The sequence below is a fragment of the Sinocyclocheilus rhinocerous genome, unplaced genomic scaffold, assembly GCF_001515625.1.
Source record: "Sinocyclocheilus rhinocerous isolate Xijiao unplaced genomic scaffold, SAMN03320098_v1.1 scaffold942, whole genome shotgun sequence".
Taxonomy (NCBI): Eukaryota; Metazoa; Chordata; class Actinopteri; order Cypriniformes; family Cyprinidae; genus Sinocyclocheilus; species Sinocyclocheilus rhinocerous.
In genome coordinates, this window is record NW_015627890.1 from 2,287,005 (window position 1) to 2,304,192 (window position 17,188).

Genomic DNA, 17,188 nt, shown 5'->3' on the forward strand with positions numbered 1-17,188 from the left:
GACGCGTTTCAGAAAGGCGGGGCATAGAGGAGAAACAATAATGTACAGTATGTGGAAAATAATGTGTTTTTTTAACCTTAAACCGCATAAACACATTTCATTACACCAAATACACAAAATAATGTTCTTTTTAGCAACATCATATGACCCCTTTAAATTACAATATTTCAGAAAAATATTTTTTACTGCATTTTTGATCAAATAAATGCAGCCTTGGTGAGTTGGTGCTTACCAACTCTATACTTTTGAAAGGTAGAGCATGTCAACATATCTTTACATAATATGGGTTCAGAATGGGAGACAGAACATTAACTTTTGTATATTTAAAAAATAAAAATAGATTATTTCTCATCTTAGTTTAAACATGAAGTACTAAAATAACTACACTAATAAATAAACTAATAAAAATTAATAAAAACTATATAGGCATACTCAGAAAAAGACAAAATGTAACTAAAATTAAAGAGAAAACAGTAAATCTAAAAAACAAAATCTAATTCAAAATTATCTATATCTATCTATCTATCTATCTATCTTAACACAGCTGCAGAAATGTGTCTTGGCAAGTCATGCCTATAGGGTATTTTTCTTATGCTTAAACAGACTTGAATAAAGCCCTACAGCTGAGCTCCCTTTTGATTTTTTTAAATAGCATTTTATATATATATAAAAAAAGTTAACATGATGCTTAGACACTCTAAATCATTATGTAAACATTTAATTCAATGCAATGCAGTGAAATTCACTCAAACGTCACAAAGGTTCGAATCTGTAAACAAGAGCGCAGCACGTTGCGCAGCTCCACACTGCCCCCTCCCGTCTGAACACACCCTCTGCAGCGCCGCGGAGGAGCAGTGTGTGCTGGCGAGAGCAGTTTACAGAGACATGTTGAATGCATCACGCGTTATAAGAGATAAGAGAGAACTCACATGATGTTGCTAACAACATCACACCGTAAAACAGTCAAATCAAGTGTTAAAAACAGCAGGGAGAAATAAAACTAAATTCAAATAATAAAATGCAGCTAAACATTTAATGGTGCATGGATAGCGAAACATTTTGCATCGATGCCATAGAGGAACCATTTTGGGTTCCCCAAGGAACCTTTCAGTGATTAGCTTTTAAAAGAGCCATATTGTTTTTCTTAGTGTGAAGAACATTTTAATAATTTTAAAGAACCACTATAAAGAATATTTTGTGCAATGGAAAGATTCCATAAATGTTAAAGGTTCTTCATGAAACCAAATATGTCAATAAAGAACCTTTATTTTTTTTAAGAAGAGAAAAGCTTCCCATATCATGTCAAAGGTCATGCGTCCAATCAAACTCGACAGTATTTTTGTGCAAAATATTCAGTCATTTGGTGGAAGCTAATCAAATCCATGCCGACCACAACATGTTTTGTGCAGTATAGTTTTGAAGTTTTCAAAGTGAAATTCATAAATGTACAAAAATAGATGTCTTGCACACTCATATATAGCTTTAGAAACTTTCTTTGTTTAAACGTTGATCCATTAAGGTTATTTTTTAAGCTTTTTATATTGTTGTATGCAATATAAAGCATGCAATTAATCACCAAGTGTGAAGTGTACTCAATATTAATAAATTTAGCATTAATTAACATAAAAATGCCAATGTTTTATTGGTTCAATAAGGTTCAATTTGTTGGCATAAGTTAAAGAAGAATATTTGTACAGCATGCATTGATCTTAATTTCTATGCAATACATTTTTAACATTTCATGTTATATAAATTAACATTGTTTACCATTGTATCAAATCATTTCAGCACCATGTCGAGTCGCTAATCTATGTCCAATGCAAAATCTGCATCCTAAAGCGCTGACCTAGAGCTGAGAGATGCACTGGCTCTTGATGAGTATCAGATTGATGTTATAAAGTGAAATTAGGACATGCATATAACAAACAAAGCACTCCAAACTGAAGAAAATCAAACTCTGGTGCCCAAGAGCTACTGAGGGATTATGGGAAATAGCATCTATCAGGCCAGAATGCCAACAGGATTGGGACTCCACACACATTGACGTGTCGCGTGTCTAATCCCAAACACTAGACGATTCCCACCCACAACTACAGAGATAAAGAACCCCACGGTTTTCAATTAACTAGTCTTTTTCATGTTCCTTTGCGTTCCCTCGGTTTGTTTGTCTTGTTTACTTCAAATTCCATTCTTTCCATCATTCCTCTCACTATCTTCCAGGGCAAAGGTACCCACGAATGCACAATGTCTTCTTCACGCTGTGGAGGGATTATGGGAAATAGCATCTATCAGGTCAGAGTGCCAACAGGATTGGGACTCCACACACACACACACACACACACAGAGAGACACACTGAGACGTGTCGCGTGTCTAATCCCGAACACTAGACGATTCCCGCCCACAACTACAGAGATAAAGAACCCCACGATTTTCAATTAACTAGTCTTTTTCATGTTCCTTTGCGTTCCCTCGGTTTGTTTGTCTTGTTTACTTCAAATTCCATTCTTTCCATCATTCCTCTCACTATCTTCCAGGGCAAAGGTACCCACGAATGCACAATGTCTTCTTCACGCTGTGAGGTGCATATCAAGCGCCAAGTTACGCTCTCTTAGCGTAACAATTACAAATAACGATAAGGGCCTGCATCAGAGCACTTGCATTGTGGCTTCAGGCTACACGCCCAAGATACTTGCCGTTGGCTTCTTGTTGTGCGTGTCTGTCAAAAACATCTACAGAAAAACCCTGGAAAATGCTTCTCCCTGGCAAGTTGCACAAGTATATGCCTCGGGCCTTGATTTCTGTGGACTGAGAAAGGTCTAATATTAAATGAAATTTAAAAGGAGTCAACAACTCATCTACATGTTGGCTGAAGATGCATCCCATGACAACCCAAGCACATATTTGATGACAAGGCCAAATTGAGAGGCAAAAAGGAGTGTTGACAGCTACCGAAACACTGAAGTGAGTAATTGCTCGAGGGCCTGCATCACCAAAAGCGCCGAATGAGTGCCAACGTGGAAGCCTGCTGGAAAAACGAGCGCTTCTTATATAATTCAACAGGAGGGCATGTATGAGCGCTTATACGGGAGCAAGAGCGAGAACATGATCTTTCATATTAGAGGCGTTAAAACTCCTAACTGCCCTGTTGAAACTCATTGGGTGTGACATCAAAAAACATAAAAGATAAAAGCCAGTGAGGCGTCTACTTGACTGCCTTGAGTAAAAGGCCACTGCTTTGCATATTAATTGATATGCGGGAAGAGGAGAACAGCGGCGATGCGAGATGCAGCGTCCTTCAAACTCCCCGTCCATATAAACACGAGTCGGCACGACACATCGCAAGATATTTAGACGCTCAGACAGTGATGTGTTCATTACCTGCGGCTCTGTGTGAAAGAAAACAGGAACTTCTCAAAGTGACATACAGGAAGTTGAAATACGGTCAAACTCCAAATGACCATCTTTTCAACTTTCTTTGAAAGTGCCACTGTGTAGCAGCAGTATTTGATGAGAAGAACCAAGTCCTGCTTAAGCCAAAGAATTAAGAAAGGAGTGGCCACTTAAAAACAAATCCCATGAATCTACAAAACAAAAGACAATATGAAAATGAAAACCATAAAATCGACTTCAACCTTATTTAGGGGTCTTCAACCTTTGTGATTTAAGACACAGGACAGGACTGTTACATATTGCATAAAAGTGTGGCCTGCAATAAAATGAGTATAGTACCATATTACTGCATTTACAGGTTTTAAAATACTTGCTAAGCCATTAAAATAATAATGTTTGATTATTACTTGTGCATAATAATAATAAAAAGAAACATTTAGCTAAATTTTAGCTTAGGTTGAAGCTAACTTATTTTTAATAATGCATTTAAATAAAAATGAGTATAGAACTATATTAATGCATTTACATACTTTACAATTCTCACAAAGCCACTAAAATAATCATTTCTGATTATTTCTTGTGTTAACGTTTAATGCTTTTTTCTCACAAGAATTAGTTTGAAATCAAACAACAACTGCTGACAACCACACAGTAAATACCCAAGGTAAACTGAATACAATTATTTTTATTCAAAATGTATTACTAATAAATTAATGACTTCTATGAAACAAACAAAAAAAGGATCTAATTGAGTTAATAAAATAATTTGGCCAAAAAGTCAATATGCATGCTTTTGTTTACTAGTAAATTTACACACTTTATGATGCTTGCAAAGCCAAAACAACCATTTAGATTATCATTTGTGCAATTTATTTATTTATGCAGGAGGGACAATAAAACTTTCCATGAACTTCAGTTTAGGTTGAAGTTAACTTAAATTTGAATGTTTTCTCCCCACAAAAGTTCATTTAAGATCAAACAATAATTGCTGCCAGACCCCTGGTATATTGTATCTACAAAAATATCACCTTGATGAAAATGCACTACTAATTTTTTTACCTCTGTGAAGACCAAAAGATTGATAAAATTATCGATTAAAAAAAAAGTTGATCAAACTTTTAAAGAATTTTGTCCAAAAGTCAATTAGGAATCTTTTTCTGACTCGGGCTTCCTCTGTGAACTTCACTTAATTCATGCAAATCTGCTTTACGACCTTGCGTCATTGGTTTAAAGGAATGGTGGCAACTCAGACTCTTCAATGCCGGTATCAAAAATGATATTCACCACTGCAGTGCCAAAACATAAGTTTTAAGGTTTCACACATCTTGGCAGAATCAAGATTCAGTAAACACCGAGATCAGACATCACCTATAAAAGCCACCTAATGCATTCCGAGCTGGAATGGAGCTGGAATGCTCTATCAAAGTGGACTTCAAAAGCCCTGCCGCTCATGTTAAAATATTTCCTCTCACAGGAAGAGCCTTTGCATGTTCACAAGGTCCCCTGCAGTCAGCAGTCATTCCAAACACTCACGGTCTCCATGGTTTCAGTCCTTAACAGCGGTCAATCAAAGTGCGCTGGAGAAGGAAGAGGTTGCTCTGGGACATGGGGCCTAGAGTTTATACAGGGAGAACATGCATTATGCATTACAGCAATAGGGAGAACACCTGAGGAGAAGTAGGACATGATGTGAATAAGGCATGATAGTAAGATCCTGATGCACTGCAGTCTGGCTACAGAGGAAAGAACCTCAACAGGAACGACAAAACGGTTCCACTGCAGGAGACTAAAAGCATATAATGGGTACATCTGTATATTCACACAGATGCCTAGACGTTCATATTTCAGAACTGTGCTCAAGATTCTCAAGGTGTTGAGATCATAACGATAAAGAAGTAACACTATAAACATGAAAACAACTTGAAGGACCATTAAAGGGGTTTTAAAGTGGAAAAGGTTCTTGAGATTATTAAAAATGGCTCTTTTAAGAACTGTTCACTGAAAGGTGAACCCAAAATGGTTCTTCTGTTACACTGCTATGAAAACCCTCTTTTGGAAACTTTATTTTTAAGAGTAGAAGAACATCCAAGCATGCTTTCAAATAGGGCTGTTCTCTGTAGAACTTACAAAAATGAATCAAGTTCCTAATAGAACTCTAAAGACGGTTTACAACTTCCTCAGTAATCCAATCATAAGAGAAAGGGTTTGTGGCACTTAAAATATATTGAATATTGTAAACAGCATTTGAAGCACCTTCTAATGTGCTCATGTAATTCAATCAGTAACACGGCACTAAAAACACTAAGGTCATGGGTTCAGTTCCAAGGCTGATTTGGATAAAAGCATTCATCCAATGCATTAATCAAAATGTAAATGAACGCTATCTTTTCAGTTTTACAGCAAATATAACTTGTAAAACAGAGGGAAGACCAACAGCATGTTGGGTGGCAAGAAAAAGTTCAAAGCACCTACCAAACCAAGTCCAACCAAATCAAGTGGCTGTGTGGATACAAATGTTGCAAAACCTTTACCTATAGACTAAAAACTAAATACAAAACTGGCCTAAAACTACCTACCTATTATCCAGTGCCTCCAAAAACTTCAATCTTTACAGATTTCTCCACTGCTGTGGATCTCAAGTTCAAGCACCTGGAGTAATAAGAGCACTTCCATCAGATGGACAAAGTAAGCGAGGCATGAGTAGGAGTAAGTCCAGAAAGTAAGAAGGAACTGTCAGCAATGTCAAAGCCCACACATTTTACCCTTTCATTACCAGTACTCTGTCTCAGGTATGTCTCATGGCAACCAGGATGCGAGAGAGGACTGTGTGTCCAGAGTCCAGACATTCCTCCGTTCACACTGATGCTGGAGAAAAGCATGTTAAGAGACAAGAGCAAAACACTCCCAACATACATTCGAAAGGCTAAGAAAAGCATTTTACAGTTACAGGTACAGCACTGTTTCCAAATACCTAGCAGCAGCTTCACACACTTTGGACAATTTCTGATTGGTAAAGTGAAGCTTGGATCTTGTTCAACTTTAAATTAGATCACAGACAACACATTGGCTAAGAATCCTCAGTCCAGACATGATAGATTTAATCCTAAAATGAATCGTCTCAATTTTCTTTGCTTAAAAAGACATCATATTAAATAGAACTGATGATTTACTATTCAAGCAGAATTGCAAAACATTACAGGCACTCCAGATGCAAAATTTATTGTGGAAAAGGCAATCCCAAAAATGCAATGTGACAAGCATAGGCGGAGCTTGTGTAAGCCTTCCCTGGCCACCGGGACTTGGGTCAAAAATGCCCCTGCACAAACCAATTAAATCTATTACGTCTGTTGCTAACAAAGTGAATATGAATAGACAGTGTCAATTGCGGCATTAAATTAAGATCTGCTCATGTTGCACCGTATTTCATATTAGGCGTTTTTACAGTGTTGCGCATTTTAACCAATCACACACAATTCTGTTGAGCTTAGGAATGCAATGGCCAATCAGAGGCGTTCAGATGAGTTTATTAAATTGTAATCACGTTAAATACAAATTCAGTCCCATTAAACTTCTTTTTTTTTTACCTACATGACACCCATGTCTGGTTCTTGCCTAAAAAGACGTGTTTATGATGTTTAATACATTTGGCTGCTTTTAGCCTTACCCTGGAGTTAGTTCACCCTCCGCCTGTGATGACAAGTACAGTGACAACTTGTCCAAATCTAGCAGCCGAATGGTTGCTTGGTGTTTTAACATCATGCCAGCTTCCTTGGCTTTTTTCATGGGCGAGTAACAAGTTAAAATACTATAAAACAGCAATTTAAAAACCTACATGAGACTTTTAAAGTTTGCTTTAGTTTGGTTAGAACTCTAAAATAGATTCAAGTTTCAATTCAGTAAAAGACAAAACAAGACAAAACCTTCATTTTTGTGCATTTTTTCCCCCAAGTAATTACATGACCGCATTGTCAATTATGCCCCATGTGCAACCAAAGTTTAATACTTGAGGTTAGGGCTTTTAACCCAAAGTATGAGCTATAATAATAGTGATGCTTACCTTAGTATATCTTCAGGCTGAAATGGGGCCGAAAAAGAAAAAAAAGCAAGTAAAACCCCCAAAAAACTTGAGTTTGACATGTGCGGTGTTTATTTGAACAATTCTGTTACCAAATATCTATTAAATATACATCTCTCATTCAAGTTCAAAGCATCAGAGGAGACTGCTAAACCCCAGCATTTACAAGCACGTCTGGACGCCCCGTGTCCCGTCCCGTTAAGGCCCCCGGGCATTTGGCTTTCTGTTGGACTGACCGGACAGAACGAAAACACGTCGGAAGCGAGACAGAGGGAGAAAGCAAGCGAGAGCATCTCCACAGCAATAGCGTGACTCTAAAGCTCAGGATATGAGAAACTCTGGGCGGTCACTCCAGCTCATGAAGATTAGATTTAGATGGGGTTAGAAACCATAATAGAAGCCATCCTGCCTTAAGTGTTCATAAATTACAGTCCAAAGGATTTTTTTGTGTTTTACATTGTTTATATAAAGGTTATTAAAAAAAAACAAAAAAAACACTTCTATGACTCCTACGCGACAGTTTTGAAGGTCTGCAGTATCAAGTTGGTTTGGTGGATGAGCCGGTTGGCACTGGTAAACACGTTTATTGCCCTGGAACAAAGGTGGAGAGGGAAGGAATATAAATTACATCTGAACACATATTAATGATGTAGACAAAATCACAAACGCTATGCAGTGAAATTCCAGGGTTCTTCAGGCAAAGACCTGCTTTAGGTTAACACTTCATTCAAAATGAGCTGAAAAATACCAAAAAGTGCTGTGTGTCGGTGAAATGCCCATTTTCCAAACGATAGAAGGACAAAAAGTACAAAAGTACACATATTACGAGTTCATAAACCATTGTCATCATTTTCTCCTCTGCTCTAAAAAGATTATAACTTTTAAAGTCATGCAATGATAATAATATACACTATTGTTCAAAAGTTTGTCAATAAGATTTTTTTTTTGTGCAAAGATGCATTAAATTGATTAAAAATGTCAGTAATGACATTTATGTTACAGAAGTTCTATTTCATAAATGCTGTTCTTTCGAACTTTCTATTCATCAAACATCAAAAAACAGATCACAGTTTCCACAAAAATATGAAGCAGCACAACGGTTTTTAATATTGATAATAATAAATGTTTCCTGAGCAGCAAATCAGCATATTGGAATGATTTCTGAAGGATCATGTGACACTGAAGACTGGAGTAATGATGCTGAAAATTCAGCTTTGCATCACAGGAATAAATTACATTTTAAAATACATTTAAATTAAAACAGGTTTTTAAATTCAAATAACATTTTACATTATTACCGTTTTATTGCATTTTTGATCAAATAAATGCACCCTTCTTCAAAAACATTTTTAACAAATCTTATAGAGCCCAAACTTTTGAATTCTATCATTTATGTTATCAAATGCATACATGTCCACAAGGTACTCAAGTTATATATTTTTCTTTAATATGCCACATTTCTCCATGGTTTTATGGAAAATAATGTCAAATGCAACAAAATAATGAATTATGTTGAAGCTGGTTGTCAATAAAAAAGAATCATTAAAATTATTAAGCATTATTATGTTATTTAGTTCATAACAGATCATTAAAACCACAACACTGCTTATCTGAAGCCTCACCTATGGATTTATTTAATTTCCAAATCAAATTCCATTTACTAGGTTTCTGTTGTGTAGACAAACTTTCTACCAAGAACTTTCCATTACAAATATGAAAAAACTTTTTTGCAAAGAAAAAATGCAAATAATAAAGGTGAAGATAATGAGGTAATTCTTAAAACTTCCATACTTTCCGTCTTTGAAGTATGTTTTCAGAGTGTCACTGAAGCTTTTTGAGTGCTTCACAAACTCTTTCTTCTGATGCTCAAGTGCCTGGAAAACACAAAGCCATTTTCATTTCTTTCTTCAGTAAGTGAGGGATAGAGATGATGTTATACAGTATACGGACTGCACACGTGTGCGTGTGCGTGTGCGTGTGGGTGTTAGGGTTGGGCCGATAGACGATGCCATCGTCCATCGCCGATGGCTGATAGACTTCACGATGTTGCGCCGGCATCGTGATCCCCCCCCTTTGAATGCACGATCGCTTTTTAGTTTCACTATCACTTTCAAGATTCGCGATCACACGTACTCTGTTTATACTATGGAGCGGCAGTACTTATAACACATTTTACAAGATTATATGTTTGTCAGTGGTACTAAGGATCTGCTAATCATTCGCCATCATCCTCAGTCATCTCTCCTTACACCGGACGGGACAGTTGTCGTGTCGCGCCTCATCAGCTAAAGACTGTCTACACTGGACGCGACAAAGCGACCGTTGAAAATCATTTGAAATTTGTGTCAGCACGTCATAAATAGAATGCGGCAGCAGTTTACTGTCAGGGATTTGTCGTGTCACGCCACGCCGCAACCAGTGTAGACAACATCACTGATTATAATGTGTTCTATTGACTGATCTATATATAATTAATCTCTATTATAGATCAGTGGTTCTATAGTATTTTGTCACGGCGCACCACTCGCATCCGGTGTAGACACGGTGTTAGGAATCGTTAGTTGTTTTCCCTTATAAGGATTCACGCTTCCAAATTTGTAGACATCGCCCAACCCTAGTGTGTGTGTGTGTGTGTGTGTGTGTGTGTGTGTGTGTGGGGTCACTTACCCTTCTGTTCTGGTACTGGTATTTCTTAAAGACGTTGTTCACAGTGTCCAGTAGTTCTTTTATGGCACTGGCTATATCTCTGTGAACACCAATTTAAAAAAAAATCAGAAATACTGTATGAATGCTTTTTATTAGCCATATTTATGACCTTGAGCAGGGAAAAGTAATAGTGGTGAATACACAAGATTTTACGGTTAATGTTAACTGTTACTGTTTTCACAAACAACTAGGGTTGTCAAAACTAGTCTGTACTGAAATTTTAAAAATATGACGATGCCAGCATTTCCCACTAGCATTTTGAGCACTGTTGAGAGGATTCTTAAACACCTCTGATTGGCCATTGTGCTCACACGCTCAAAAGATATGTCTGTGATTGGCTACAATGATCATTGCTTTACGCTCTTCACCGAGCGCTTACACAGATACACACGAGAGCCACGTCTATCAGCGGATCCGTCAATGAGCAGATATATTAGGGATCCGCTGATAGACTACATACAACTGTCAAAATTATAAAGATTTTAAAACTGTCAAAAATTGCTGAGTGAAATTTCACCCCAAAAAGTATAAGAAAGAAGGGAAAAGAAATCAAAATCCTATTGCTCTTTTAAAAAATTTATTATTTTTTTTTTTTGGATTTGGGGTGAAAAATTAACCAGATGTCAAATATTGACTTCAAATATTAAAGAAACTCTGTCAGGGCACGTGCACATGTCAAAACTGATGTAATGAAAGGCAAACCATGACGCAAAGGGGAAAAATAAAGGTAAGTGAAATTTTTTGCGAGTATTTGTGGGCATAAAAACGCTCTCACTTGATTGTCTGCAGGAAACGGACTCGGTCGTTGATTTCGTCAGGGATTTTGCTGAGGATCTGTTTCAGAGCGCGAGCTCTTTCATTCAGGTCCTGGAACTCCCGCTCAGGCCTGTCAATCATGTACTCTGCACACAAAGAACACGCCCACAGGAAACACTCAGTCACCACGGCAACAACAGATGACTTGCCTCTAATAGCCTTCCATTAACATGCGATGCACTTAAAGACATAATGGAACTTTTAACTACTTTTAATGGCCAACCATGATTGACAACCATCAGAGAAACCGTAATGCGTTCCCCTGAACAAAAGTGAAGAAACTTCTATATAATCCTGTTAAGTATGGTAACACAGTCAGGCACCTCACAAACACAGCGTATACAAGGATAGATTACAGAAGGAAGATCAGATGAGGATTTTCCTATGGGCTTGGATTAAATTTGGAAGTACATTTATTATTCTTTACATTTCAAATCAACACAAATGAGCATTATCCGGAAACCCGGTGCGTGGCTGCGCATTCATTAGCAGTATAAATCTGAACATGTCAAAAACACTTGCAAAATGCACAAAATTAAATTATGAGGGAAAATACATTCCAGTCATTACCAGGGTTTAATTCATGAGGAAACAACTCCCCCTAGAGGCACGAGGCCACAACGTTAACAACACTTTGCATTGCAAACCAGACTGTTCCTTTCCTCTTCGAAAACGTGGAAAATCATACACACCCTCAACATCGTCAGCAGCCATGCGTAATAAAGACTCGGTGAAGTTGATCTCCACGTTCTTCTTCTCCAGAATTTTCATGATAATATCCTGAGTCAGTCCCGGGTTCTCCTTTTCTGCCTGACATGAACAAACCCAGAGCACAAGTCAGTCCAACACAACCACAGGTGTGCTGAATTATGAAGAGGAAAACGATCAATATTTCAAACTTTTAATATCTTCAAACTTTAGAGATCGTTTCATTTTATTAAATATTGACTTTTAATCAATATTCTATGTATATTACTACTACTTGGAAAAGAAAAATGATAATGTCAAAGTGCTTTCATGATTTGTCTTCTAACGTTATGATTTATATGACTGTTACACAACAATATTACAAATCCATGAATGGAAATGGGGCTGCTGAGACAGCAAAAGCAGCCCGCGCTAGAAAACCTATGATTTTCTTGCTGAAATCTCATGGTAAGTGAGATATTTCAGGAAAGACGGAAAAAAAAAAAACAGAAGACTCCTAATCAAAACTGGAACTGCACTTTTGTAGCATCTTTTCCTCCCCTGTGATCCATTTATAATGTTAGTCAAGGTTTTCACGATGAACCAAAAACTGGTACTCATGACTAACTTTCTCTTGTCCTTATAATAAAAACGGATGTTTTGTTACAGTGTGTTTAAAATGTTATCTTTATATGCAAATGACCTCTGCTATGATCAGGTGCATCGGGATAGGCAAAGTTGCTGAATATGACATGTAAAATTGGCCGTAATATGCAAATGCTTTGAAAATGTCAATAAAATGACAATTTCCAAATGACCCTCCTTTTGCGGTTTAGATTCCACCTTTAGAACTCTTCTTCCAAGAGATCAAGGAAAATAGAAACTACTGCCTATATAGCTATTTGACCTCTGACTAACAGAAAAGGAATATCAGCAGAAAAGGAAAGTCGTTTTAGAGGTGGAGCAGTTACTACATTATGAAAAAAGATTATGTATACATATTCTTTCTCTGGAATAACAAGCACTGATGAATCCAGGAACAAGTAAATGGGATCCATTTTGATTTCTACTTGATGTAGATGAAATTATTTTGATTTTCTGACACATTAAAAAAAATAAAAATCAAGCTGAAGAAACGATAATGACTGAATCACGTCATATTTACTCACCTTTATGAAAGCTGCTCTCAGAGTCTGTGCCGCAGACAGATTTACTCTCTCCAGCTGTAAGACACACAAAAGCCATTTTAATTTACTGCAAGATGAAGCGGGCTGTTTGCTTTTAGTGTTGCACACATTACACACAGTCATTATCACCACATTAAAATGGAAATATAGTTGGTTGTAGGTGAAGATTTTGCCTCTAATTAAATAGAAAAATAAATTAATCCACAGAAGCATATGTAGGCTGTGTGTTAACTGTGCTCATACGTATGAAGATTATAATGTTACAAAAGATTTCTATTTTAAAATAAAATGTTTCTTGAGCAGCAAATCAGCATGTTAGAATGATTTCTGAAGGATCATGTGACACTGAAGACTGGAGTAATGCTGCTGAAAATTCAGCTTTACATCACAGGAATAAATGACATTTGAAAATATATTACAACGGCAAATGGTTATTTCAAATTGTAATAATATTTCTCAATATTACTGTTTTTACTGCATTTTTAATCAAATAAATGCAACCTTGGTGAGCATAAAAGACTTCTTGAAAAAACATAAGAAGAAATCTTACCAACCCTCCATTTTTGAACGGTTGTGTAACAATCTAGTAACTAAAACATTTTAGAAATTTAAGGTGCATATCTTAGAATTTTGACACAAAAAAAACAATATATACAGTATAAACCTAAAAGAAAATAGTGATACTACAAAATGTTACTAAAGTTACAAACAAAGCAGCTAAATACATAGCATACATAAATATATATATAATTTTTTCCCCCCATTTTTACAAGGCCAAGCTAGCTTCAAGTTCCTTCTTTTAGTTATTCACTTTCCAATGCTGATACAATCCTCATATCATTGTGAAGCTAAATGATAACTTCAGTTATCCTATTATCGTTCAGTCTGTTAAAATAATGTTAAAACAACCAGAACTAGTCTTCTCAGTATAACAACCGAGAGCAGTGCGACTGTGTGTGTAGTCCTTCCTAAGCATATGGGTGTGAATCATTTGCATCTGAACTTCAGTTTGTGTCAACACAACCATTACTGAACTCTCTCCTACTGGGGACTGACCACCGTACCTCATTGAAGACAGGGTACATCACGGCGTAGAGCGTCATGGATACCATCGAGGTCGCATCTGCTTCATTCTTCATCTCTTCCATTGTCATCCTCGTCAGGGCGCGGGAAGGGATGGGGGGAGCGTCATTCACTCCTGGGGGCTCGCGATGAGGGGGGCCCAGACAATCGCTGAAAGAAAACCCAATGAGGAAGAGATTATAAAAGGGTAGCGGGATTTCATTTCACAGGTAAGGAAATGACATTTTCAACCTGCGTTCAAAAGGTAGACGTGATAGCCATGGGAAAGCGCCAAGTTTTCGGTGAGATTTAGGCCCCTCAAGACTAAAGGAATGAGACACGTGGCCAGTGCAAGAAAAATAAAGGCTGTTTCCGAGACTGTGAGCCCATGCCTTATAGTTCGATTTTAAATGAGCCTTATCGAGTTGTACGGACCAAAGACAATAATGATTGCAAGGAAACTCTTAAGTAGACATAACTAAATATAAAAACAGCAAATAAAGGCCCATTCACACACAGAACGGTAGGGCTGGGACAATAAATCAATGCAACGCGAATCGAGAAATGATTCTGCATCGATTCTGAGAGTTTCCGAAGGCATCGCGATTCTCTCTTGAATGGATTCTGAGCTTAGTTTTTAACAGCAGATGGCACTGCGTACTTTAGAAATAGCCGAATTCTGCTTGCTTCCAGTTCCTTACACACGCACCATTTAAATAATCATTCATAAAGTTTGAAAAGTTTGAAGCGAATTACAAGGATGTTCACAGTGGGCTGTGTTTACATTAATCTCGCATCATAAAAGCCAAAGTACATTTAACCACTTACATTACTCAGCTCATCTTGCCTGTAATGCCTGAGCAGCGTTTGTGAGCTGAGCGCTGCTTGGTGTACAGCCGTTAGCGGGGAAACCTCTATCTCTCCTGCTCTACAAGTGCCTCCTGCTGACAGAGAATGAATTTGCATATATATGCTGCCACAAATAGAGTGCAAGTCTGTGGGAAACACCGCTTCTGTTATGAATATTATTCAATATTTGAATTTGAATGTCGGATTGAAATGAACGTCGCTGTTATTAGAGTAGTTAATCGTTAGCATAAGCGCGGCTAACGCTAAAGAGAATCACGATGCATTCAGAATCGTTCCACGAATCGTGATGCATCGATTTATTGTCCCAGCTAGTGTTGTCAAAATACCCGGTACTTCGGTACCAAGTCGGTACTAAAAAAATGAAAACGTTACGGTACCAGGTTTTTTTAAGTACCAGTGGTACCGAGTACCCGGTTCTTGATGCGCTATCCGAAAGGTGTGCAGATGCACTCTCTTTAGAATGAAGTTTCTTTATTAACTATTTAATGCTCCTATAACTTTTATAGGGGTAAAAAAAAAAAACAGGAGGACATGATGATATTTACTATTTTTACACACCAGAGGCTTTTAAATGAATTGTGAATCTAAAATAGGCGTGTTAGAGAATGTTTTTTTAGCTAACTTAGTTGTTATTCTTGGCTGAATAACTCTAGAAGGTTTTAAAAGCCCTTTCAAATTAAATATGTACACAGTTTGGATTAAATTAAAATAGTCCAATTTTTTAATTAGCATGTTTTTGTGTTTTGCTTTGGTACCGTAATTGGTACAGAGAACCGTGGATTTTCACTGGTATTGTACCGAATACAGAAATTTTGGTACCGTGACAACACTAGTCCCAGCCCTAAAGAACGGTAATAAATTAGCATCCACACTAACGTATGAGAATGTTCGGCTTATTATAAGTACGTGCTGCAGTTTTGTCGTCTGCCGATTTAAATTCTCGAGTGGATTCTGATTGGCTGTCAATGTTTTTAACCATTCATCAGCTAGAAAAAAATTTTTCTGAAAATGGTTCCAACATCAGTGTCGTTACCATTGTAGTTATGGTGTGGGCTTATTCTCCTCCCCCAGTGGGCGATGTTAAGAGTCATATTACAAAATTTAAAAAAAAGAATTACAAAACTACAATATTTTATAATCAAATCTTTTTCTAATCTTGACAAAACATATTTTCGGAGAGTTCTCAAAGTTTCATATTTGGTGGATATTTTGTGATAGAAGTAATACTGTGACAGGAAAATGCATTCAAAAAAATCTATTTTTGGTAAAGCACCTAAAGAAAATGTTACAAGAACCTAAATTTTTGTAATAACAACTTCAAATTTGGAACATAAGCGATTTTAGATTCCAAAATATTTATTTTATATGAAAAATATTTATTTATAATATCGATATATAATAGTACAGTATATAGTATATTTTTTACAACATTATAAGGAAAATGCAACAAATAAAGGCTTGTTCACACCAAGATCCATCCCACTGTATGATAATGTTTCGTTTATTATAAGCATGAGATGCAGATTTGTCTTCTGCCTCTTTAAATGCTTGAGTTAATTCTGATTGGCTGTCATTGTTTTTATCATTCATCAGCTGAAAAAACAAACAAAACAAAACAAACAAAAATCAGTTTTTAAAAAGGATTCCGACAATATTGTTCCTAAATTTGATTATCATTATAGCTGAAGTATGGATTTCCCAGTTCGCATAGGACTAGAACTAGGGCTGCTCGATTATGGCAAAAATCATAATAACGATTATTTTGGCCAATATTGTAATCACGATTATTTAACACAATTATGAGTGGGCTATATGACCAAAACTTTATATGAGTGATTTATATAAGGATAGTGATATATAATAAATATATATTTTCTGTAAATAAGGTTGCTATGACACCTACATTTTAGAGACCAGAGAAATTTCACAATTCTCAATACCACAGCAGAGTATTAGGGTAACTGATATTAGTAACAAACAGTGTTGGGAGTAACACATTACAAAAGTAATAATATTACAGTAGTATATTACTTTTTGCTGTAACGCAGTAATATAACGCATTACTAATAAAATTTGGGTAATATTATTACTCGTTGCAATCTCAGTAACGCAAGTTACAACTAGGGATGTAACGGTATGAAAATTTCTTATCACGATTATAGTGACCAAAATTATCACGGTTATCAGTATTATCACGGTATTGTTTAAATGTGCTGGAGATGTTAAAAAAGTACTGACACATAAATCACTTCAAGTTTTATATTTAAAAATCAACAAACAACAAATAAAATGACTTTTAGTTTGCATAATCACTAAAACTATAACATTACCAAAGATGTTCGGATTTTAAATGACAACTTGACTGACTACAGTTTAATAGCATGTTGAAATATC

The 17,188-nt window shown here is 36.5% G+C and overlaps 1 protein-coding gene across 1 annotated transcript in view; it reads right to left on the reverse strand.

Moving 5' to 3' along the window:
• Window positions 1-7,916: 7,916 nt before the first annotated feature.
• LOC107735321 (programmed cell death protein 10-A-like) overlaps window positions 7,917-17,188 on the reverse strand; it is a 16,134-nt gene continuing 6,862 nt past the window's right edge. Inside the window, exons 2-8 of the mRNA XM_016547045.1 lie at window positions 13,927-14,095; window positions 12,845-12,898; window positions 11,681-11,798; window positions 10,948-11,074; window positions 10,134-10,212; window positions 9,258-9,340; window positions 7,917-8,057 (exon numbers count right to left, since the gene is read on the reverse strand). Of these exons, the coding sequence (XP_016402531.1) occupies window positions 7,976-8,057; window positions 9,258-9,340; window positions 10,134-10,212; window positions 10,948-11,074; window positions 11,681-11,798; window positions 12,845-12,898; window positions 13,927-14,016 (633 nt within the window). The 5' untranslated portion in view covers window positions 14,017-14,095 and the 3' untranslated portion in view covers window positions 7,917-7,975. The remainder of the gene's footprint in view (window positions 8,058-9,257; window positions 9,341-10,133; window positions 10,213-10,947; window positions 11,075-11,680; window positions 11,799-12,844; window positions 12,899-13,926; window positions 14,096-17,188) is intronic.